This window comes from Boleophthalmus pectinirostris, unplaced genomic scaffold (assembly GCF_026225935.1).
Source record: "Boleophthalmus pectinirostris isolate CB_2022bp ecotype Guang Dong unplaced genomic scaffold, ASM2622593v1 HiC_scaffold_6, whole genome shotgun sequence".
NCBI classification, from domain to species: domain Eukaryota; kingdom Metazoa; phylum Chordata; class Actinopteri; order Gobiiformes; family Gobiidae; genus Boleophthalmus; species Boleophthalmus pectinirostris.
Window position 1 is genome coordinate 24780418 of NW_026571447.1, and position 23925 is coordinate 24804342.

Below are 23925 nucleotides of genomic sequence, written 5' to 3' on the forward strand. Positions count from 1 at the left end.
ACTTCAATCACGCAGGCTTTTGACTGAAGAGGTCTTAATTATCCAACTCTAATTAACCACAAGAGGTCACTGTAGAGCTGATAGAAGGCATGCTACGGTGGCCAAAGCCTTTTGATCAAAAATGTGTCCTAAATGTTAGAACGTGCACACCAGACCAGAAGCAAATTAATTTCTTTTTATTATCCGTGGCATGACGCATAGGGCTAAAATAACGACTCATGCAAATTAGAGGACTGCGAGTGAAATTACGCGCAGATGCTATCAGTGAGCGTATAGTGCGTCGGAGAGTAGGGCATACTCAGAGTAGGAGTGTTAAGGTGGCGATGTGACCAAGTGTCGAGGTAAACCGCTACTTCCATGAGCGACTCACATGAAAAACGACTATTTGGCTTGTCCGTCCAACAATGCCGTATCCTATTCGGGAGGGGACCCACTTGAGCGCGCACGGAGACAAAGTTCTGGAGTGCACACTGGAGATGGATATTATTAACCACGGGGCGCACGGAGCTCCCAAAATGGATTGTGTGAACTGCGAAGGCTTTATTAATGGAACAATCGAGGGATCGGAGGTGTCTGTCCCTCTGTCAATTCCAGGCAAACGGACCAATCCAATAGAGGGAGACGACCTATACAGACTACGAGACAGAAAGTTCCTGTTAGAAGACAAAAAACGTCTGTGCGCTTGGGCCCTGGCCACCGCTCTTCTTGGGATACTTCTCATGATCATCCACGCAGAGATGTGCCCCGCTGTCTACCATCCAGTGAGTATCTATTACTGGGCTATGTGTGAGCAATGCAAATTGATCATGGTATAAACAGTGCCCTAAGCTTTGTACAAGCCTCATGCAACCTGATATGTGATGTGATGTAATTGTTTACATTGTAGAGGAGGCAAAGCAGCTTTATCAAACAAAATACACCTTAATGTAGATGAAAAGCTACTTCTGAAGCTAAAATCTGGTACTAGCTTCTGTACTTTCGAGCATGATGTGACTATGCATTGTTTTGATAAATAAATCAAAAGAAAATAACCTATGCTGTATATTAAGTTTTGATATTTCTTTATATGCTGACATATTTTCAGTTTTATATGAGCAAAATTGCGAATGTGCACACATAAACGCCTAAGTGAGATAAATAGATAACGCAAATTGTTATGTTATTATAATCTTGTTGAAACCACCAACATCTGTCCATAATTGTGCCAAATATCCTCACTCTGCACCCCGTCATCATAACAGCGCTCCTGAGAAGCAGACAGGCTATAGGCTCAAAGCAGCTCCAGCAGTCTGCACCTGGGCTCTGACCCCCCCTGACCCTCTGATTATGAGTCCGTTTCCAGAGACTATTTGGTAGCACAGCCTCATGACATTAACATGCAGATCTCAGTGGATAACAATGCTGGGGCCACATAATCAACAAATTATTAACTCCCGCCTGACTTTACTGTGTATGCCTCTTGCACATGTGGAAAAAAAGTTCTCATGCATACTGCCAAAAGTGCAGACCACCTCCATGTTTTAAGAATGATTGATTACATTGTCAAGAATCCAATCTGTTGAACTCACATTTTAAAAAAAGAAAGAATGGAAATGTATAAAGTCTGCTCTCAGAACCTATATGCGAAAAAACACATTTGGAATTGCAACAGTACAGACAATATGACATAAGCGCCAGAGCTTAGGGAGACCAACCAAGAACAGGTGTTTTGTGTCCGGGCCTTACTAGAGGCATCCTGCTTTAGTAGAGTGTGGAAACGCTGATGCACTGGAAAAGACCTGGACAATCTTATTTAGAAGAAGCAGCTCTCCTAATTTAACTTCAGTTTGTGTAAAATTGCATTCCCACTCTACATATGGTTTTAGTATGATCCACTCACATAATGGAAGTGCGCTTGAGGATATTCCCACACCTATCAGCGCTGGCGAGTGAAGTGATATTTTAGCATACCTTTTCATGTTTATGCTGGAAAACAAGGCTATTATTGGAACATTTTTCCACATTTCACCTCCTTCCCTTGAGCTAGATTGCCCTGAGTACTTGAGGCTATCTTTCCACATCATTTAGTGGATAATTAGGCTGTTTGCACAGGCTGTCTCCCAGCTTTGCCTCATCCACTTGCAGGCAGTGTGGATGCAACACTATGTCCTCTTTTCTGACTCCCAAAACACAGTGATACAGTAAGGACTTAGAGTACTTTGAATTTTGATACAAGGAAAACCAATGTGTAACTACCTACTAAATTATTACATATGTATTTTTTTTCACAAGGATAACTTGATAATAATTTTGATCAATAAAAACACCTTAACGGAATAAAAAAAGAAAAGCTGAATTCAATAATGTGAAAAATTTCAGCCTACCCCTCAAGGAAAGTTGCATATAGCACCTTTAAACTAAATAATAATCCCTCTTAAAAATCATAATCATAATAATCTTCTATTAAAAATTGTGGTTTGCTTTTATTTTTGAGTAATATTTTTGATACACAATATGTGCAATTTGGTCCATATTGATACCTTTCCACTTTTATTAATGAAGTCCATTTATAAAATTATATATGAAAGCACCTACACTTTGTATGCTGTACTGTACATCTATTGCATCAGTTAACCTCATTACTTTAGGGTTTGGTTTGACATATTCATCCATCAAAACAACAAAAAAGAAAAAAACTTTACTCAAGATTGGACCAATACTAAGACCCTGGAGACAAAAGCTGTTGAACCAGATCTGAAGTTACACATGTGTCTTATACCAGGTGTGGCAGGAGGTCTTTTTATGTCTCTGAACAGTAAAACACAGGGGCAGAGATCGCTTTTTTGTATTTCCATTTAAAAGGTGTTTCATCTCAGCAGTGTCCAAGATGACCTCAGTGAAATGGACCAATACAGATTGTAGTTTTAAACTCAGTCATCATTTAACAGCCTACGGTGCCTCTGTTCTTCCTGGCCCTAACTTAATGACAGGATACTTCTGTTTTATTACTGACCCATAGCACAAGAATCTATATAAAACCATAAAACCACACAGTCTAATGAAGCACATTACGTGAAGTCTGACGTGCATTGGCTACTCCTGATGACTGATAACACTGATGCATTGAAATCTAATAAGCCAATAAAATGTGGTATTTTCTGTCTCTACTGTTGTACTACAGGCCATTGTTCCAAAGATAGTCCATGGTTGTTTCTATTACTTAAATATTTTACCTTTGTAGATTATTGGCTATTGACCTCTAATCTCCAGCACAGATAGATATTTTATTTTGCTTGATCTGCTGCCTAAAGAATACATACAAAGCTTTATTTTAACACTTTAATGTGAAGATAACTGCACAAGATAGGACTACACTGCTCCTTTATAAGTTTGTGGTAAAAAGGGTCTGTGGGTGACCTTTTTGAGTTTTAGTAAATTTGTGAAAAATAATCAAAATGAGCCCTATACATATGGGCCCAAAAATATGGGCAGAGCTTATCAGCCATCGGTTGCTCTGGATTCCAAACAGTTATTGTCAGGTATTGTCATCGACCATGGAAAAACCCATATCAGTCGATCACATTTTTTGTCCTTCTTTTTTTATGAACTAAATATTTAAATATAGTGAAATAAAATGCTTGGGTAAGTTTATAATTTGTCTTTGTGTTGTGTAAATCTGGTGAACTGTTACGTTTTTGTGGGCTCCCTAATTAGCGCTTGACACAGTGCAGAGAAGCAGTGGATGCTACGGCTGAGACTCTGGAAAACCAATGTACCTTGCCAATGGACGTCACTCCATACCACCTACACGCTCAAGTTTCCTGCAGTTGGAGACTTTGTAATTATCTTTTTAACGGCTAACCACATGAAACCGCCTGTCCATTTGCAAATCTTCCACTGACGCTGTGTGAACTGAAGCACAGCTCTCCAACCTGCTCTGAATGATGGTGGAAAAGACCATATTTCAGTGCTAGAAGACTGTTTCCAAGTGTTTCCAAATAAATTACTGGATCATATTAAAAATCATGTATTATAATAATGCAGTGTTCTAGAAATACTTAAACTGTAATGTCATTTTGTCATTTCATTTTCCCCTGTTGTTTTTACAGGGCTCAAAAAGTGCCTTGTTCATCAATGGAGCCATCAGCCTGTCCACTGGGTGTCTCCTAATCTTTATTATTGCTTTCCACTATAAGGATATTAGGGTGAGTCAAAAAAAAAAAAAAAAAAATAAATACTAACACATTTTTTTCCCCAGAATAAGCACTGGAAATATGTACAAATAAACTATATTGTTTTGAATATTTAAAACCTCAAATATGAGATTACTAATGGCAGAGAATAAATCAGAATATAATATTTTTAGTCTTCAGTCAGACCTCATAATAACTGTATCTCTTGTAGCGTGCTCACATATCAAAACAGGGTAATCTTAAGTGCTCAGTTTGTTATAGTGAGGGTTTGTGGCTTGTACATTGTGCTAATTTTACACCAGTGACTGAATTCTTACATCAGCATTGTTTTGAATGTGTTGTCTGCAGCTTGTGAGACTGAGACAAGAGATGGTCCAGCAAATGGCAGATAGAGATAAGCAGGAGAAAGGAGTGGCTTAACAAACAGCAACAAATAGTTTATCCTAAAACAAAACATTATTATAACAACTTTGATTTGATGGCTCAAGTCACAGCAAATATTTTGAATTAGAATGGATTGAAAACCTTATAAACATTAGGCTTTAAGATAGTTTTATCTTAATAAAAATGTAAAACAGATAGACTCTTGAGCAAAAGTACAATAGTAGTACAGTATGATTTATGAAGAAAATGTCCTGTAATATTAATTTAAATTGCATTTTGAGCTTTGGAGATGTAGACAGACTAATAATAAAGGTTTATTCAAACATGTGTGAAGGAAACAGAACACATCTCTGATTATTGTTTTGAGGAGGTAATAGCATTCTAACATCACTTAAAGCTCACAATTTTGCATAATATGCCTGTAATAATGACATGATTTTCTTTTTTAAATTTCTTCTGTCTGTTTTTCTTGTCAGCTGTTCATCATTGACCATAACCAGGTGGACTGGCGCATTGCTATGACCAGTCACCGTGTGTTTGTGATCACACTGGAGCTGCTGGTGTGTGCGGTGCATCCTGTGGGGGCGTACTGGGAGATCGGCCTCTCGTACAACTCCTCAAACTCCTCCATTGCCCCCCTGTGCGTGACGGGACACTTTGGACACGGCTTCATGAACCTGGAACTGTTCTTGTCTGTTTTTATGTTTCTGCGGTTATACCTGGTGCACAGAGCCATACTTCTACACAGCAAAGTGCTACTGAGCGCCTCCTACAGGAGTATTGGGTCACTGAACAACATCAACTTCACGTTCCGCTTTGTCCTCAAGGTGCTCATGAACAAATACCCAGCCCGCACCCTGCTGGTTTTCATCTTGCTTTTCTGGCTCACTGCGTCCTGGATGCTCACCCTGTGTGAAAGGTAAACTGCACTTGGTCACAAATAGTATGATATAGCCTGTTGCTACAGGTAAATATTGGGATGAACAATAATATTGAAACTACTTTATGCCACTGACACAATCCAAGCAAACCATTTTTAAAATAGACAGCATCATTAAAAAACATGAGCTGCAACAAATAAACAGCAGAATGAATGAATAATTAGCCCAAAGACTGACTTATTCTACCCTCTACAGCTCAAATCTTATTGTATCACAACTAAGAAAATGTACTCATGACAGATATTGAGCTCCAAAATATATTGTTCCACCTATCATATACTGAATCAGAAGTTGATATAGTAATTATCATAAGTTACATTTATATTTATCTATAATTAACTTCTTATGCTTCTAGAGCATACTATCACCCACCATACAATAGATTTTTTTTTTTCAGTTCCAACAATGCCATCTGCTTTGCCATGATTTTTAAAAATTAAATAGATTTTACACTTGAATAATTTAAAGTTTCCAGCAGGGTAAAATAGATAATATTTTTTTTGAAGGAGGTCAAGATCAATAGTTAATGTCATTTGAAAAATTCCAACTAAAATATTGTACTATTACAGCAATAGTAATCAAAAATGTGAAAAATATTAAAGTTTTTGAAGCACAAAGAATGAACATCACAGGAAGTAATGCATATTTTTATATTTGTGTAACCTTTAATTCAGTCTGAGCTGATTTTGTTGTAAATTTAAGGGTCAGACGAGACATATAATTGTTGTAGTCTTGTTGTTGAGGAACGCTCATCAGTTCTCACAGTGAAAACTTTGCAGGAGCTGTATTTTCCTCCTCAATCCTTGATGGTCAATTTGAGTTTCCTTCTTCAACTGGATTGAAATAACAGTCGATAGTGATTATTTTCTCTAGTGTTTATGTCACAAATAGCTTTTTAATGTGAGCCAGCCCAATGTCAGTCTGTACAGTGGGTCTGGCTATTGGACCGCGTGAGGTCATTATTCAGTTCAACTTTAAAGAGCTGTGGTTTCTCCAATTGGCCTATTTGCATTTGTCATACTGTGAGTGGAAGAAAAGATCAAGGCGTGAGATAAAGGAGGTATTATTTACAAGACCAAGAGTGTATAAAGTTTTACAGTTTCCTTCCTGGTTAACAATGTATACTAAATGCTGACAAGTCTAACCATTTTGTATCAAATCAAGAGGGGCCAAATTAAGAAAATTGCTGTTTTGTATCTTATCTCAGGGAAAAAAAGAACAACTGCTGATACTTTGCAGTGACATCATGCTGGGAGTGTTTTACATGTACATCTCTATGGTGGACTTATCAGAAATTACCGTGAGACACAATGCACACATTAGCAAACACAGCCAAAAAGTTTTGAGTTTGTCTGAAAAATACAAAATAGATTTAAACAACACTTGTACTTAGAGTCTATGATCAATACAAGTACTCATGGGCCTGTTTAGGTGTTTGATTTTCATCAAAAAGATGAGAGTGTCTAACTGAAAAACCGAAAAATGTTATGTCAGCTCTTTCTTGTCATATTATGTTAAAACAAAATTCAGATTGAAGTCTAATTTGAGTCACAGATTACAAACTACCAAAATAGCTACTTTCAATTACATAATCCCACTTGTATTCTGAACTTTGTTATTTTTGTAACTTTCTACCTTTTAACTGTGTTTTATATGTCTGGTCTGCAGAGTCTAAGCACGCTCTGTTTTAGTCACCACTGTATGTGTTGTGTGATTGTAACATAATAACAGAAATAATTACTGTGCTACATGGATAAAGCTTTACACATATTATAGGCCTTTTATTTTTATATTTGTTTTTGTGTCCTGTATGCTTTGAGTCATATTGCAAGTACCCCTTATATCTAGTAATTATGATTCATTAAATCTGTTTTCTCAGTTATTAGTAATATATGATCTTGCTTTAATGATGATATCAAAAATTATCCTTCAGAAACATTCACGTAATTTTAAATTCTGACACCATTCTAAGAGCTCTCATGGTAAGTGCTCATGTGACCTCAGGTCCTATACCCCTGAACACTACTTTTACAAAAAATATTATTATTATTTAGTTGATATTTGTGGTTGAAGCAAATGGATGCAAATTATGATCAAAAATTGTATGCCATAGTAATAATTTGCTTACATTTTGCTTAAAGACTTAAAAAACTGATATGTACTTATAAATTACTGACATAGTTCCATGTCACGCCTGACAGTCACTCAGATGGAAATCTTACAGTCTTACAATATATCTCACACCATGGTGCAACCGGACTCCGCACAGTGTGATGGTCTAACTTTGTTTTAAATTTAAAGCATACCCTTCCTGTGTCCTCATAGGCAAACCAGGGCAGCAGCGGACCACATGAACACGGCCCTATGGCTCATCGCGATCACTTTCCTCACTGTGGGATACGGAGACGTGTCGCCAAACACGGGCTGTGGCAAAGCGGTCTGTCTCCTCACCGGTGTCATGGTAACAGCACAAACAAACATTTAACCAAAACACAGTAGTATACTGTTCATATTACACTGTATGAAACCACTGCTGATCTGGAAGAAAAATATTGACACCATTTCCAAACAACAGTGAAATTCTTAATTCACTTTTATTCACATACAGGAAACTTTGATTAAATTCTAGTCATTACATATTAATGTGCAGCTAACAGTCAGATAAAAGCATCTCACATTTAAGTTAGCTTTTTTGCTGCATAGACTGACATTAAATTATTTATTTTTACATCAAAAATTCTCCTAAGTCTCATTAATTCAACTATATTGTGACTGATAATCCCTGTTATCAAGTGACTGAATTATTTTGAAATTGGTAATCAGAGCAGAATAGTGGCTACAAGATTAAAATGCTTCACCTGCTTCAAAAAGTACAAAGAATGATACTTTCTTATCTTAACATTTCAGTGTTTGGCAGTTTATGACCAAAACACCTCACAAAACAAAATGTCCTGGTACTGTGCTTCTCTGTTGCATTTCGTTTGTGTCCAAAATATGCTACATGGTTTCCAGGAAGAACAGTTGATAGCCAAGGTCAGTTAAATACAGTCAATCAATGAACCTGTCCAATTAAGGACTACAGGTGGAAATTAGCACTGGTGCTACAACCTGGTACAATACATCTCTCCTGTTAAGGTTAATGTAAAAATTGTGCGCTGTCCCTGTCTTATTAAATAAAATAAATAAATAAGTAAATAAAATGTTGTTATTACTAATAATATTTGGCGTAACCTGTATATAGCCAATTTTTGAGTAACTGTATTACAGTGTAGTACTTTGATCACAATTTAGGCAAATAAATAGTAATATAATTATGGATAAAAATGCTAAATACTGCTCTTGTGGTGAGCACACATGTGTGCTGTTTCATTCTCCATTTAGTGACAGGAAATGAATCACAAATGGTGAAACAAGCATAAAACTGTTTTTAACTGTTTTTGCACTATAATTTAAATGCCACTGGCTATAAAACTATTCACAATACACTCAGTCAAAAAAAAATGTAATTATTTTCACAGCCTTAGTTTCATTCTAACCATTCTTTTTCCTGACTGTTTAGCTGCTATTGCCAGCAAAGCCATTTAGTAACACTGGAGCAACAACAGGGGTCACAGTGAAGTCATTCAGTGGGAGTGGGAGTCAGATAAGAGCTGACCATTCATGTCTGAAGTTTACAGTATTGATTTAAGGATGGTATTAGGAAGCACAATCATATAAGTCTACAATAACTGCATGCAGGAGTGCCTGACAGATAATACAAGCAGGTTGAACTACACCTCTCATATGCAGGGCTGAGAAAAGCAAATTCTCACTCTCTCCCCATCTCTCCTGTTTTTATAAGCTTCCCTTCTTATAATGGGAAACTTTCCACCCTATCCATTTTTAGGTGCTTTATTGCATTTGGCATGAGGACAAGGAAAGGCAGTGCCAACCTGTGCTCAAGGAAAAAACGTAACATACTAACAGTCATGCAGAATTTGTATGTTCTGATATTGCTCTAAATGATTGGTTTAAAGTTGAGCTGCACAATTTTGAGGAATAATAATAATAATGATAATAGCATTTTTTTTTCTGATGTTGCATCTGCTATTTCAAACCAGGATTCTGTTCATAATGCCCATTTTTGACTGTTTAATTTTAAAAGACTGAAGTATGGACTTTTGAAGCTATTAAAGGAATAATTTATTTTCAGAACTTGTGTAAAGTCTAAACTTTAAACTACTGATACTTTGCAGTGACGTCACGCTGAGGGTGGCACAGTGCACACATTAGCAAACACAAAAAGGCTTTAGGGTCAGTCCATATGAAATCAGCCACCCTCCCCTATGAGCCATCTCAGATTTGGCTGAAAATTTTTCAAATTTTTTTTTTTAAATTAACAAATGGAAGAATCTCAAATTTTAGCTCAATCCCTTAAGTCGTTCCTGAGTTATGTCCCATTGAAATTTTAGGGCCATGCTCACTTTTTCTGAAGCCTTAATTTATGAGCATGTTTGAGAGACCAACTTTATAAAAAATACAAACCAACTGTTGAACCTGAATATTTCAGAGAATTACCAATTCTGACAACAATCTCACACTTTTCTGAGCTTTCATGTGGATGGGGGTAGAGCCCCAAATATGGTCACAGACCAAATGTGACCTTTTTGGCCCCTTCTTTGGACCCTCAGTTCCCCATGTGGGCAGAGCTAGATGTTGATAAAAATTTTACCAGAGAAACCTTGGCATATTCTGGTTAGTTTAAAGTAATAAAAACATCTACTATTAACTTCCTTCATTTCAAATGGAATTTTTGAAAATGGTGAAAATTTTGGTGGATCTTAGGTACTTTTCCACCTGCTATAAAGATTAAATTACCTTAAATAGACTTAAACACTAACTGGTTGTTATAAGGGAAGACAATTGGAGATTATGTGTGGTACATTGCTTGTGATGGTTTTGGTGACTCAGTAAAACGCTCGGCTGCATGGGCCAGTCTTCAGGCAACTGACAGCAATCAAATATTGACTGCATCCCAGATGTTTGAGTGGGCTTCACAAAACATGAAGAATGTAAAGTTTTTCTTTACAAGCTCTAAATACATTATAAACCATGAATTTACTTCCAAACTAGAAGAGCGCTATAGTACGGTAAAGACTGTGAATGGTACTAGATCACACCACAGTTTCATTCCGGTGTCAAATGGTAAATTAGAAATAAGAATATCTCAAGATAATTTATGTACTGAAGTTTCAGTATCTGATATACACCACGAGATTGTGCCAGATATCTCTCTTTACCAGCCATGTCAATACAGTGCATGTATTTATGACATCAGGTTGTTCATTGGGAATATTTCAGAGAGTTCAGATGAACATGGTGATGTCTATGTGAGATTCATGAATGGAAACGACAGAAACCTCATCTGGCCTCCTGAACATCGGCAGAACCATGCTGGGTCCCATTTCAGCACATAATCTGTTATATTAAGGCACCAGACGTTCAGAGAAGAGCACGTAATTATTCCTTGGCACTGCAGATTATGACAGGATCCAAACATTACTTCTGAAGTTCATTAGTTGTTAGGAACACTTAGTACGCAAGATACCAATACAGATGATCTACATGTAGGTGGCAAAGGGACCAGAATGGGCAGATTTGTCCAGTATGTTGGTATTTTCCGTGAGGTTGTTTTTTACACAGAATTTTTAAAATGTAATTTCTAGCAGTTGAACAAATAACAGACCAGATTACTGTATTTTGGTAACTTTTGTGTCAGTATAAATTTTTTCCTTGTAATATTTTTGTGCAAAAATAATACATTTGTGTATTATTTTTGCACAAAAATATTGGTACTGAAAGCCATAGTTATAGAATCAGAGACTTTGTGATTTAACAGGCAAGTTAGTGTTTAAGTCTATTAACGGTAATTTAATCTTTCTAGCAGGTGGAAAAGTACCTAAACTCCACCAAAAATTACCTGTGAGAGCTCATTTTCAAAAATTCAATTTGAAATGAAGGAAGTTAATAGTAGATGTTTTTATTACTTTAAACTAGACAAAATATGCCAAAGTTTCTCTGGTAAAAATTTTATCAACATCTAACTGTGCACACATGGGGAACCGAGGCTCCAAAGAAGGAGCCAAAAAGGTCACATTTGGTCTGTGACCATATTTGGGGCTCTACACCAACCACATGAAAGCTCAGAAAAGTGTGAGATTGTTGTCAGAAATGGTCATTCTCTCAAATATTCAGGTTCAACAGGTAGTTTGTAAATATCTGCTTGGAGTAAATAGATCTTGGACCTCAAAAATTGAAAAAAAAAATTAAGCGGCAACCAAATGTGAGATTTTAGGGGCCCACAGCGCCCCCCCCTTTAATAAAGATACCCACTATATGACAACAGATTCAGAATTTATGACCAAAATTATTTTTTCTTTTCAGCTTCCGAAAAAGTGAGCTTTTAGTGACCTAAAATTTGAGATTCTTTAATCTGGTGATTTTAGAAATTATTTGAAAAATTTTCAGCCAAATCTGAGATGGCTCATAGGGGAGATTCCTTGAAAACGGCTCATTTCATATGGACTGACCCATTAAGATAGTCTGAAAACTCAAGAAAAAATACAAAATGGATTTAAACAGCACCTTTTCAGGAGCCTGTGATCAATACACACATTCATGGTCCTTTTTAGGTGTTTTAACGATGACAGTGACTAAATGAAAATCTCTTGGCTACCTTGTGACTGTAATTTTATCTGTGAGAGACTGTGTTTAAGACTTCTTGTAGTTTGTTGTTAAAATAAAGCACAAATTGAAGTCCAATAAAGCCTCAGACAGAGCAGAGCCTACAGTTAGCATCACACCCGCAGAGATTGTTAATGATCAGCTGCAAAGTATCAATACTGGAATAGCAAGTCTGTCCTGATAAGAGAGAAGATTTTATTGAAGACCTTCCATCACCTATATATTTTACATTGCAATTTCAGTTCTATTGTGTTACATGGTGCAGCTCGAGTTTTGAAGGATACTTCTGTCTGCAGCTGTGTAGAAGGCTTGACAACATTGTTACAAATCTGGATGTGGGATTTCCAGGAAAGAATGTGTCTCTCCCACTTCACTTGAGGGTCCATCACTGCTGTAATCAAAACTCTGCTGAATTAGTGTCCTGATGCAGAGGTGGAAAGCTATAATTCAAATGTTAGTATTAATAAATCTGTTGTGACAAAGCGTTTTAATAAGTGTATTTTTGGCCACTGCACAAAACAAACACTAAACCATTGTTCTACTGCAGTATATTTGTCACTACTACTATTTATGTTTCTAATCACCCTCTACAGCTTCCTTTAATACTACTCACTATCAATATTAAATCAATAATAAAAACAGGCACACTTATATAAAGGTATTGTATATGTATCATACTGGCTTGAGTTTGTTTCTCCACTTATACTTTATTTTCTCTCTATTTCTAATGCTTGACAAAGAGGAAACCAGGTAATTTGGTGATTTCTTTCAATTCAGGACGTAATATTGATTTTTGTTACAAGTAACATAGCATTAAATTAATTTTAAACAATAATGCCTATACTTACTGGGTTTTTGTGCTCAGGGTGTTGCTTGCACTGCCATGTTGGTTGCTGTTGTCACTAAAAAACTGGCTCTAAACAAAGGAGAGAAGCATGTACACTTCTTCATGCTGGATATACAGATCTCAAAAAGGGTAAGTCATGAAAACTTTACTTTAAAGGTGCACTATGAGAGTGCACCACTTACTTCACTTACGTCTCCCATGATGTTGAGATGTTATTGTTTTGTCTGCAGTATGACATTTTACTAATTTATCTTGGAATCATTCAATTTTAGATATTGTTATTGGTAAATACTTTGTTAAACCTGTTCTTACTGTGAGCTGGGTTACTTCTTAACTGATCTGACCTGCAACTTAGCCAGGCTAAGTAGCTTTCTTTTTGCCTTCCTACACTGTGAAGCATTCTGCTCAAAAGAGTTACATCTCCATGGAGACAAATCATTTCCCATATGGATCAATACAATTTGTCTAAATTTAAGTATAAGTCTAAACAGGTGTTTCAAGCAGGCCCTCCATCATCAAAGTTACACAGTGCTGTGAAGTTGTGAAATGTTGGAAACTTACACTACTGTCAAATGTATATGTTCTGAAAAATGTATAGACAGTTACAAGACAATGCTCCTCTTTGACTGCAATGACTGTAACGACGGTACTAAACAGTTGTCATCAATTGGGATCATTTTAATCCCAAATGTGTTCTTCAGTTTCCCTTCATATGGCCGTAACTTCCATTTTTAGAAAGTGGAAGCTGTTAAGCTCTGGAAAAATGTCCAGGAAAGGAAAATAATTGGTGTCACTTAAGGACAATGCACTCATAGTTAAAAAAGTACATAACCACCAATTAAGATTATTCTATTATGCAATAGTAACAATAAAAAATGTAAGGATTTTAGAAGCAGAAATAAGTAATTTCTTTTCAATCTATGCTCAAAAGAGTCAACAATACTGTGAAGTGCTGGCTGTTATTGTCACATTAATGTTACCTTTTCATTATTTTTTCCCCCCTCACAGTAATATTAATACTAACATTTTATAACATCTCTACACACATTTTGCTCCTCCTGTGAATTTTGCCTGATGTCCCATTGCAAAATGTGTCAAACCTGATGTAAATACACGGTTCTTGGGAGGATACAACCATTTCCTGGCCCTCGATGGCTGCATCCTGTCCCAAGGAGCATCCTTACGTGGGGCCTGGCCTTTATTTGGGTTTTTGCGTGTGTGCTGAGGTTACGGGGCATCCGATGTTCACACTTACACTGGTGGGAACAAGGGAAGACATCTGGAAGGGACACTGGACAGGAGCTATTATTAACCTCCACTGACATCATCAGTTGGACTTTTACAGTGAAGGGGGTAGGAGGACAAACAGACGTAAATAGAATGAAAGAGCAGATGACACATCTACTCTGATAAACTGAGTTTCAGATTAAATAACGTACTATGAACTCCATCATGACATGAAAACATCTTATGAAAATGACAAGATTATTATTTTTTTTTTATAATTTGTAGATTTTTCATATTTCTTGAAAATGCCCAATAATTAATGCCAGAATACTGGCCTGGTCCTCCCTCTGATAACATTATGAAGAAGAGAACATAGACCAGTGGTTCACAAATGGCCCATACTGAAATTTGAAGGAATACATTGGACTATGTATTGTGTTGAAAGTGAAAGCCAAATTATCTGACTTTAGATAAAAGCTTCGCACATCAGTTTTTTGAGTCAGGTGCATAGGAGGAGAGGGCGTTCCACACAATATTATAAGTCAAGGTCAGATAGTGTGAGTATCTCTTCTTCTAACCATCCTTAAAAAAAAAAAAAAAAGAATGGAAATTTTGATTGATCAATACATGTTTAAAAAACATTTCAAACATTTTTATTTTCAAACGGGACAAAGTACATTTCTCTTATTTTGCATTTGCTACTGCATATCTAATAACAGGTTATTTGTTACTCAGACAAAATGGCAAAACAACAACAACAAAAAACAACAAACTAGATATAGCGTACAAAATTTTTTAATAAAAATAACTAGTATTTGCAATGTTTGGTCTCACTTTCAGACCAGATGAAACCAATCATTCATTCAGACATAGTTTAAAATGACTGCTTGGTACAGATATTACTGAAGCACAGTTTGGGTTGAAACATAACTGACTTCCTAAAATTGTAGATTAGATGTTCATGTTGATATCATTAAAGTTTTTCTTCCTGTGTTGAATCATATGACTGACAGATTCGCCATGCTGCTGCTAACGTGCTCAGAGAGTGCTGGCTGTTGCACCGTGCAAACCTGAGTAAGGGGAACCGTGGGGAGCATCGGAGGCACCAGCGCTGCCTCCTGGAAGCTATTCGAATGTGAGCGACCTAAACTTCTGCACCAGACAACATTCAGTGCAGTTTATTTTTGTGTAGCCCAAAATCACAACAGCAGTTTTTATTTAACCAGGATAGTCCCACTGAGATTAAGGGGGAGTTCTGGCTCCACATTAGACATGTTTTTAGTGGCAGGGGAAACTGGAGTACCCAGAGGAAACCTACATAGGCATGGGGAGAACATGTAAACTCCACACAGAAAGGCCCTGCAGCATTGCAGACATGAACCCAGGACCTACTTGCTGTGAGGCAAAAGCGCTAACCACTTTGCCACTCGCATGGCTTAACTAAAGTGTGGATTTAACCCACTGTGAAACAGTTAATAAAAGTTCAGTGGGCCATCTATAGATATAGTATAATATATATACTGTATATATATGAACAAGGAGTAACATCTTACATGTTTAATAATATGATGGAAAAAAGAGTACAACTTCAATTTGTTACAATTCAATTTGTTCAAGTTGTTACAATTTGTTATAGACACAATAAATGACAATACTACATCAATATTAAAATGTAGTATGTATGTTTTTTTGTATTAAAGGTTGTATAGAGGATTTTCCAAGGAACGAGAAATCCAGCGACTGTTTGTCCTTTTTCAAATGTTGCGCATGCGTGAAACCACCCCCCCTCCCCTACAGCTCCTACGTAGAAACGCCTCCTCCCGCCTCCTCTTTACGCCAGAAACAGGTTTGTTTACAGCCGGTGCGCTGCACATGACTTGTAAACAACTAACTACAGTGTTGGTTAGGCAAGACGGAGAAGTGAGGAGCGGGTGTGCGGACATTTCGTTCGCGGACGAGAAGTGAGGAGCAGGGAGAAGAGCGGAGCAGGGAGCAAGGAGAGGAGAGAGGAGAGGAGAGGGGAGCGGTGCGCGGAGATTCCGTGCCCGGAGAAGTGAGGAGCAGGGGAAGAGCGGAACGGGCAGCGGGGACAGGAGCAGGAAAGGGGTGCAGAGAAGGTTGCACGGAGATTCCGTGCGAATGAACTAGCTACAACACGCAGCAGCAAGCGGACTCTTTCTTTGCCTTGAAAATTACGTTTTCAGACATAGGATATCGCTTTCGTGTCCTGAAAAACGTTTGACTAGCTCTTGGAAATAAAGTACGTTTTCATAATAAGCAGAAGTGACCTGTCCAGGAGTAATTTGGCGACCAGTGCGTCAGTCTTTAGACCCTGCGTCTGCTTCAGTCGCGCCATCGCTGGAATGAATCTTCAAGAATCACCTTAGTTGGCTTCGCTGCTTTTCCCCTTGTCTTCTTCTTTCAGCGACCTCAAAAACGGACTTTCTTTTGCGGCTAACTGCTCCTGGATTCTTGTCTGCCATTGCAACAAACTTTGTGCTAACTGCAAGGAAGATATAGGTCAAAAAAAGCCGCTAAGAACTGTTGCGTTGGTGGAGTAAACAGCGTCTGTGCGGCTTGCGTCTGTGGACTGCGTGACAGGCGTACGTAAACCACGTACCGGCGGCGCGCAGGCAAGTCAGTTACGCTAGAAACGTAGGGAGATTGATTGACAGCCTGTCAGCTAACAGATAACGAGGCAGTGTCGTTATCTATTGGCAAATGTTTAGCCCCACCACGTCCAGAGTTGATGAATTTTTATTCTCTTTTTTTTGGTCATCATAATTACAAGGCTACTGCACCTCTATAATGCTATCATTGACAATTTGAAACAAAAAAAAATCCTCCATACAACCTTTAATTTATTTTAATGGGACTTGCCAAAATCCTTCTATTTATATTTTAGAAGCACACAAATGATGCATACGTAATTGTTTTATGAAAAAAATTATCTTCACTCTTAACTAAAATGTTTTCTCAACAGATTCCGCCATTTAAGACTTAAACAGAGGAAATTAAGAGACTTTGCCAGTGAAATGGTGGACCTCCCAAAGATGCAGATGATAATGTGTGACCTAGGCGCTAACTGGAATAACTCTTATCGGGAGCTGGAGCAGCGGATACTGTCCATGGAGCAGAAGCTAGACGAGCTCCACCACTCCTTCCAACAGACATCTGAGCTGCTCTCTCATTTCCTGCGACAGCGTTCACCAGAGATCAGGTAAAGGGGTCTCACTGCAGGAGGCGAGTGGTGTAGGTCTGTGTAATATTGAATGCATTGTTTAATTTCAGGTGACAGGGCTGAGTGAGTGAAACAATGGAGAATGAGTGGGTGACCCCACTGCACAGGGGTGGCTGAACATGCTGAACCACTTGAAAGACTGGCATCCCGACCAAAGATCTCATCTTCTGGCCCAGTGTTCAGCACCATGACTCACCACTGTAGAATTACACAGAGAACAGTGAAGGAATCATAGGGCATTTGATTGATTTCCTGTGTGTTTTTAATCAGTTGTACAAAGTATTTGTGACTAAGCCTCTCGTGAACTGAACTCAGCTGTTGGTTTCTGAGATTTGGAAGGCTTCAAGGTTAACAATTTTGTCCATATGTATTCCTATGGAATAAGAAATTATTTTTGTTGTACAGTATTTTAACTATTGCCTCTGTTGAGCTGTGTTTAATTCATTAAATAACTCAAGATTATTTTTAAGATTAAATCAAAAGGTCAAAAAAAAAAAAGTCTTATAGTCTTATTGTGCCATCACGTTTTATTGAACCAAATGTACACGTCTTTACAAATGATAATAATCCAAGTTTTCGTTAGACATGTGCTCCCTCTGCTGGACATAGTTCATAGTTTTGTTAATTCCGTAATTTGAAATGTTAAACAAAGTGATGTAATGGCACTTAATATAGTACTTACATACATGCATCTTTTAGATAGGTGTAATACAAAAGCTGAAGACAGTCAAATGTAATGCAAAGGTAAGGCATTGACTGCACAATTCTACACAGTTCTTGCACAGTTCAGCTTTATTAGGCCTATGTGTTGTATTGAGTTTTGCCTTTGTTGTACCTATATGAAATTTTTCCGTGTTTAAGTTTAAAGTTACAAACTTATTGATTGTCTATTGATCAAACTGGGAAACTTGTATTATCAGCCATGGCCATGGAGGGTTACAGATTAAGTGTAGTACCTGTGTTTACTTATGTAAGAGTCAGATAAGTTATTATTATCTTTTCAGTCAAAACAGTCACAGTAATTTATTGATAATACATTACTTAAAAATGCCATACTCAATGCCTACAAATAGGCCAGTTGTTCCAGTTAGTTTTATATTTCCGAGTGAACATTACTGCAAACCTTTCACTAACACCTCACAGGTTTTCAAACAAAAAACGTTCATCTTATTTTCTGGAAATATGAAAATAAAAGTCATGGCAAAAAAATACATCTTGTTGTGCTGTTGTTGTTATGCGCCATCGGAACCTTTGAATATTCTAGTCCCTGTTTTACTCGGAAAATCTAAACCGACGGTATTTGTGCATTTAATTTGTAATAGAGGACGTTTTCAGACGGGCGGAGTCTTATTGAGCACGTGTAATGTCGCTATCCGCTCAACTGCGCATCCTATTGCAACAAAACCAAGTGGTCTGGAAAGGAGGCAAATATTTACATCCAGCGAGAAGGTTGAATACGCCACTGAAACGTCTATTTTATTGATTTAGCGACACATTTCTGTCACGGTGGTTTTGTCCTTGAGTAGTACGGTTGTGGTGATTTCGTGGTGTGCCATGTCGGAGTCGGGACACAGTCAGCCGGGAATGTACTGTCCGGGGCGCAGGAGGAGACGTCGCCGGGGTGAGAGAGATGTGGGCCCCCCAGGACAAAACCTCTCTGGACCGAGCCGGGACCGAGAGTACCAGCCCAGAGAGCGGAGGGTCAGTCTCATCCATGGATCTGATATAAGATAGTTATATCCAACACCATATTAAGTCTGTACTGTAGGTCTGAGTATGCTATTCATTAATGGGCTTCACATTAAAACACACAGTTCTCTATAGTCACATGAAGCCTACTGATTATTTTTGATGTGGTCGGCTAAATGGAGCATCAAAACAACAAAAGACACAATTTCCACATATATGTTTCTTTCTTTCAGTACCATGTAATTACACATTGAAAACCTAAACTCTACATGTGTTCTGAATTGTGTTTACTGAAGCACAATGACTTGGTCCCCCAGTTTGCCCTGAGTAGATTGACATGGTGTTTGTTTCTAGGACGGGAGCGAGGAACCACCTGGACCACTTATTCAGAAGACTCCAATTATTCTGGCTAAGCCCCCAGCAGAAAGGGTAAGAATTAAAGATGTTTGAGAAATCATACATTAGCTAAGATGAGCAATATAAACATGCATAAATGGATTCTGTAATCTGACAACAATATCTACTTGTCTTTAGATTCACTCGGCTATATTAAGGAGTGTCAAGTTTCAGTTTGTTTTGGTTACTTTCTTCCAGGCTAAGACTACACAAAATGTAGCTCCCAGTGGAGGACCAGTTCTTGAAAAGCCTATTATGCTGATGAAGGCCCGTGACGATGTGGGTAAGCCAGGCACCCCTCCAGAAGCAGCTGCTCAGCCTCCTGGAGCTGGACCCTCTAAAATAGAGCGAGAGGGGCAGCGTCCCACTCAGCCAGTCTACCAGATACAAAACCGAGGAATGGGTGGATCAGCAACAAGTAGTGCTGTGGACCGTGAGTTCAGTATTTATAATGATAAATTAATTTAGTTACTTCTCAACATGGGTAAATAAATTGCTATTTTATTCTTTTTACAAGCTTTGGTTGGTCAAGCTAAATTAATTCCTCCTGAGAAGATGAAACACAGCATTAAGTTGGTGGATGAACAGATGAATTGGTGTGACAATGCAATGGAGGTAACAGTTTACATTGCACATGTTACAATTATTAACATTTTCTTAAATTTAGATCTATATCTCCTATTATTGTTATTATTACAGTATTTAAGAGACCAGACAGACATGTTGGTAGTTGGAGTCATTGGTCTGCAAGGCTCAGGAAAATCAACTGTTATGTCCCTGTTATCTGCCAATACACCTGAGGAGGATCCAAGGTAAATGCTAGAAAAAAAGAGAGAATGAGCTGATTTGGATACACATTGAGGACAGACATTTTTAGTGGTTTATTTTACTCAAAAACATTGAACCCTAACCCTATTAACTTGTTGAACAGGGCTTATGTATTCCGAGCCCAAACCCAGGAAATCAAGGAGAGAGGAGGTAACCAGAGCTCAGGGGTGGATTTCTTTATTACACAAGAACGTGTTATATTTTTGGACACACAGGTAAAACTATAATAACAATAATCTATTTTATCTATGTCCTATATTGTTCTGATATATTTTAGGTGCTTAATCTTCTGATTTTTTAATAGCCCATTCTCAGCCCATCCATTCTTGATCACCTCATCAACAATGATCGGAAATTACCTCCAGAGTACAACCTTCCTCACACATATGTTGAAATGCAGGTATGCAATAACCAGCAGAGGGCAGTAGCAGTAAAGTTTTGGCCTTTCCATTTGTGTCTAACTGAAATTTTCAATGCCATTTGATTTGTTTTTAGTCTTTACAGATAGCGGCCTTCCTCTTTACAGTATGCCATGTTGTAATTGTGGTTCAAGACTGGTTTACAGATATAAACCTCTACAGGTATGTAGGCCATGAGATTCAGCTAAATCTGTGTTTAATATTTATGTTTTGATTCATATCTAAGGATTTTGAGAAACTTGTATTTCACCATTTAGAAATTAATCCATAAGCCCCTTCACATTAATTACATTAAACATTAGCAAAGACAAGACTAGACCCACAGATTGTTCAAATCAAATATAGCTTTTACTGATACAGTGGCAATGCACATTGAACATGATGTCTCATTTATTTACTGTTTTGGTTCTCAAGACGATTAACCAACCAGAAAACAGAATGAGCCTCACGTGAGTTCCTCATTTCACCAGTTTCAGGGTTAAAATCTGATTGGTTTAAACCTTAAAGGACTTTCTCTGATCTGAATTCGCACTGCCTAAAACCCAGCATTTACAGCCAATCATTAATCAGTGCTAGTACAGCCCCTGAGTGACTTCTGAAGGTTCTGAACATGAGGCATGGTCTTTCCATATAATAAGAAAAACTTGTATGTGTCCTCTAACTGCAGGTTTAGGCTCTGACAACCCAAGTTCAGTTGTGATTGTAATAACTTTTTTAATCATTAAGGCTCAATACACAAACTACATTCACAAATTATGTTCCTGAAAGAATTTCCATGTTTTTTTTTTCTAAAGTCTTTTTCTCATCTGTGCTTGTTTTTCCTTGTTGGATCTTGAGGTTTTTACAGACTGCTGAGATGCTGAAACCTTCCACTCCCTCTGCAAGTCACGACAGCTCCGGCTCTGCGGGCAAAGAAGACGGGGCTGAATACTATCCTCATATAGGTTTAATGAGAGATTTCTGATTTTTCCCACACTCTCACTGCTTCATTATTCAACTGTTCATTTTCTTTACAGTTTTTCTCCAGAATAAGACAAGAAGAGATGATTTTGCCCAAGAAATATGAAGAATATGCATATGGTGGTAGACAAATTGATGTCACACTCTCATCTTAAATACAAAGGTTAAATTAAAGATTTACTAGTACTCCAAATATATTGAATAAGGTTCTACGCAGTGATGTGTGAAATGTATTGTGTAACGTATTGGTAATTATTGTTTCAGGTACATTGTCAATGCTAGACTGTAACATCTTTCCTGGATTGAGATCAGACTACCTCGAAAATGAGGTCAATATGTTTCTACTTCCCGTGCAGGAAGTTGAAGAAGACAATTTGAACAAATCAGGTGGGTCTTTTGAATTTCTAACATATAAAATAAATGTAATATAAACTATATTATGCTATTTTTTGCCAGGGCCAGGTACATACCCTCTCTTCTCTCTACTTCCTGGGTACAGAGGGCATCCGACTTTTTCTGCTATGGTTTTCAAGCTTCGGAGTCAGATACTAGCCATGCCTCGCTGTCAGCTCTCACACACTATACTGACAGAGAAAAATTGGTAAATATTTCTTATACATTTTTCAGTTGCATAGATTCTTTTTGCAATAGATTATTTCTTTGCATTTATCATAATGAAATGTAATCATAGTACTGATCTATACACACGATTTGAGCATTTACCATTGAAATAAGTTACATACTTTTATTATTTACTGTTTGTCTGACAGGTTTCATTATGCTGCTCGGATCTGGGATGGAGTAAAAAAGTCATCAGCTCTTTCTGAATACAGCCGCCTTCTCTCTTAATGATGTTATGCTCATGTTGACTTGAAGACATGCAGGACTTTACAATTACTACAGAATGGATACTGGCAAAGAGCAAAGGACGATAAAGCTATTTCTTTAAATTGTCCTGAAACAAACTTGTGTATCTTTCCAAAAGCCCATCCCTCCCCGTAGGAGTAATATGTATGTACATGCCCACAGTAACTTGGAAGTAGTTTGGAATGCTATGTCAGAATTCTTTGTTTTGCATACTGGTCCTTACTCCTTTGTTTCTATTGATGTACTGTACATAAACCTTTTTTGCTATTACTATTATTTTGTATTTTTTGACATGTTTATCTTTACCTTTGCTGGATTTTCATGTTCATATATTTTTTACTACTTACATCCTGCACTGTGCATCAGTGCTATAGTCCTTAAAACAGTCACAATATATTTATATTGTTCCTGCCAGCTTTTATTGCTGACTGGACAAATACTAGGTTATAGTTAATTGCAGAAGATTTGTCACCAAAAATATGCATATTGTTTTAAACACAAAATAATAATTTAAAAAGCCTTAAAAAGAGGAATGCTTTTTAACCCTGGATAACTCAAGGACCTGTTTTTTGGGGGGGGGGAATTATGAACTCTGCATTAAATGATTGCTATAAGTTCACTGAACTCCAAAATATCAACTTTTTCAATTTTAACTCTTTATTCCCTAATTTAAGATTTGGGCCAAATCTGACCCATTGGAATTTAGGTGTATCATTTCAAAGAATCACAATAACAAACACTATCAATGCAAACTATTTTTAATTTAGGAAAATAATCAGTCAACCACACAGGTACATTTAACAATGCTTTTTTTGTTTTATTTTTTGCATGTTAGAACTTCAAATATACAAACATACTTTGGCCAATCGAAACAAGAACACTAGGCCAGAGAGAGAGAGAGGAAATAAAACTAGAGAGAAGAAATAAAAGAAGACTTTGAAACAATTTCTTTTTTTGCTGATGCAAAAACCAACCAACCGAAACAAGAACAAAAGGCCAAGATCACGACTGATAAAAACTAACACTAACAACACAGCACATCGACGGCGATTTTCCTCCTTGACAAGCCAATGGGCAGTGTTGGGGAGTAACGGATTACATGTACCGCCGTTACGTAATCAGAGTACAAATTATGAGTAACTGTATTCCGTTACAGTTACTGTTTCAATGAGTGGTAATTGGATTACAGTTACTTTGCTGAAATAAGTGGATTACAAGGCGGTATTTTCCC

General features: G+C 37.4%; 2 protein-coding genes across 2 annotated transcripts; both read left to right on the forward strand.

Moving 5' to 3' along the window:
- The first annotated feature begins 6 nt into the window (after positions 1 to 6).
- Positions 7 to 18661, forward strand: kcnn4 (potassium intermediate/small conductance calcium-activated channel, subfamily N, member 4). The gene is made up of 8 exons (XM_055163877.1): positions 7 to 761; positions 4089 to 4184; positions 5033 to 5475; positions 7823 to 7976; positions 13077 to 13196; positions 15308 to 15429; positions 17278 to 17514; positions 17586 to 18661. Exons 1-8 carry the CDS (start codon positions 405 to 407, stop codon positions 17587 to 17589), a joined length of 1533 nt encoding a protein of 510 aa, XP_055019852.1. The 5' UTR covers positions 7 to 404; the 3' UTR covers positions 17590 to 18661.
- Positions 18662 to 18920: 259 nt separating this feature from the next.
- smg9 (SMG9 nonsense mediated mRNA decay factor) lies at positions 18921 to 22967 on the forward strand. The gene is given in 14 exon segments (XM_020937595.2): positions 18921 to 19236; positions 19579 to 19653; positions 19819 to 20053; positions 20138 to 20235; positions 20320 to 20432; positions 20552 to 20663; positions 20753 to 20848; positions 20944 to 21029; positions 21705 to 21811; positions 21884 to 21910; positions 21913 to 21990; positions 22092 to 22214; positions 22284 to 22428; positions 22598 to 22967. Coding segments are annotated over 14 exon segments (1521 nt in total). The 5' UTR covers positions 18921 to 19089; the 3' UTR covers positions 22677 to 22967.
- The last annotated feature ends 958 nt before the right edge of the window (positions 22968 to 23925 follow it).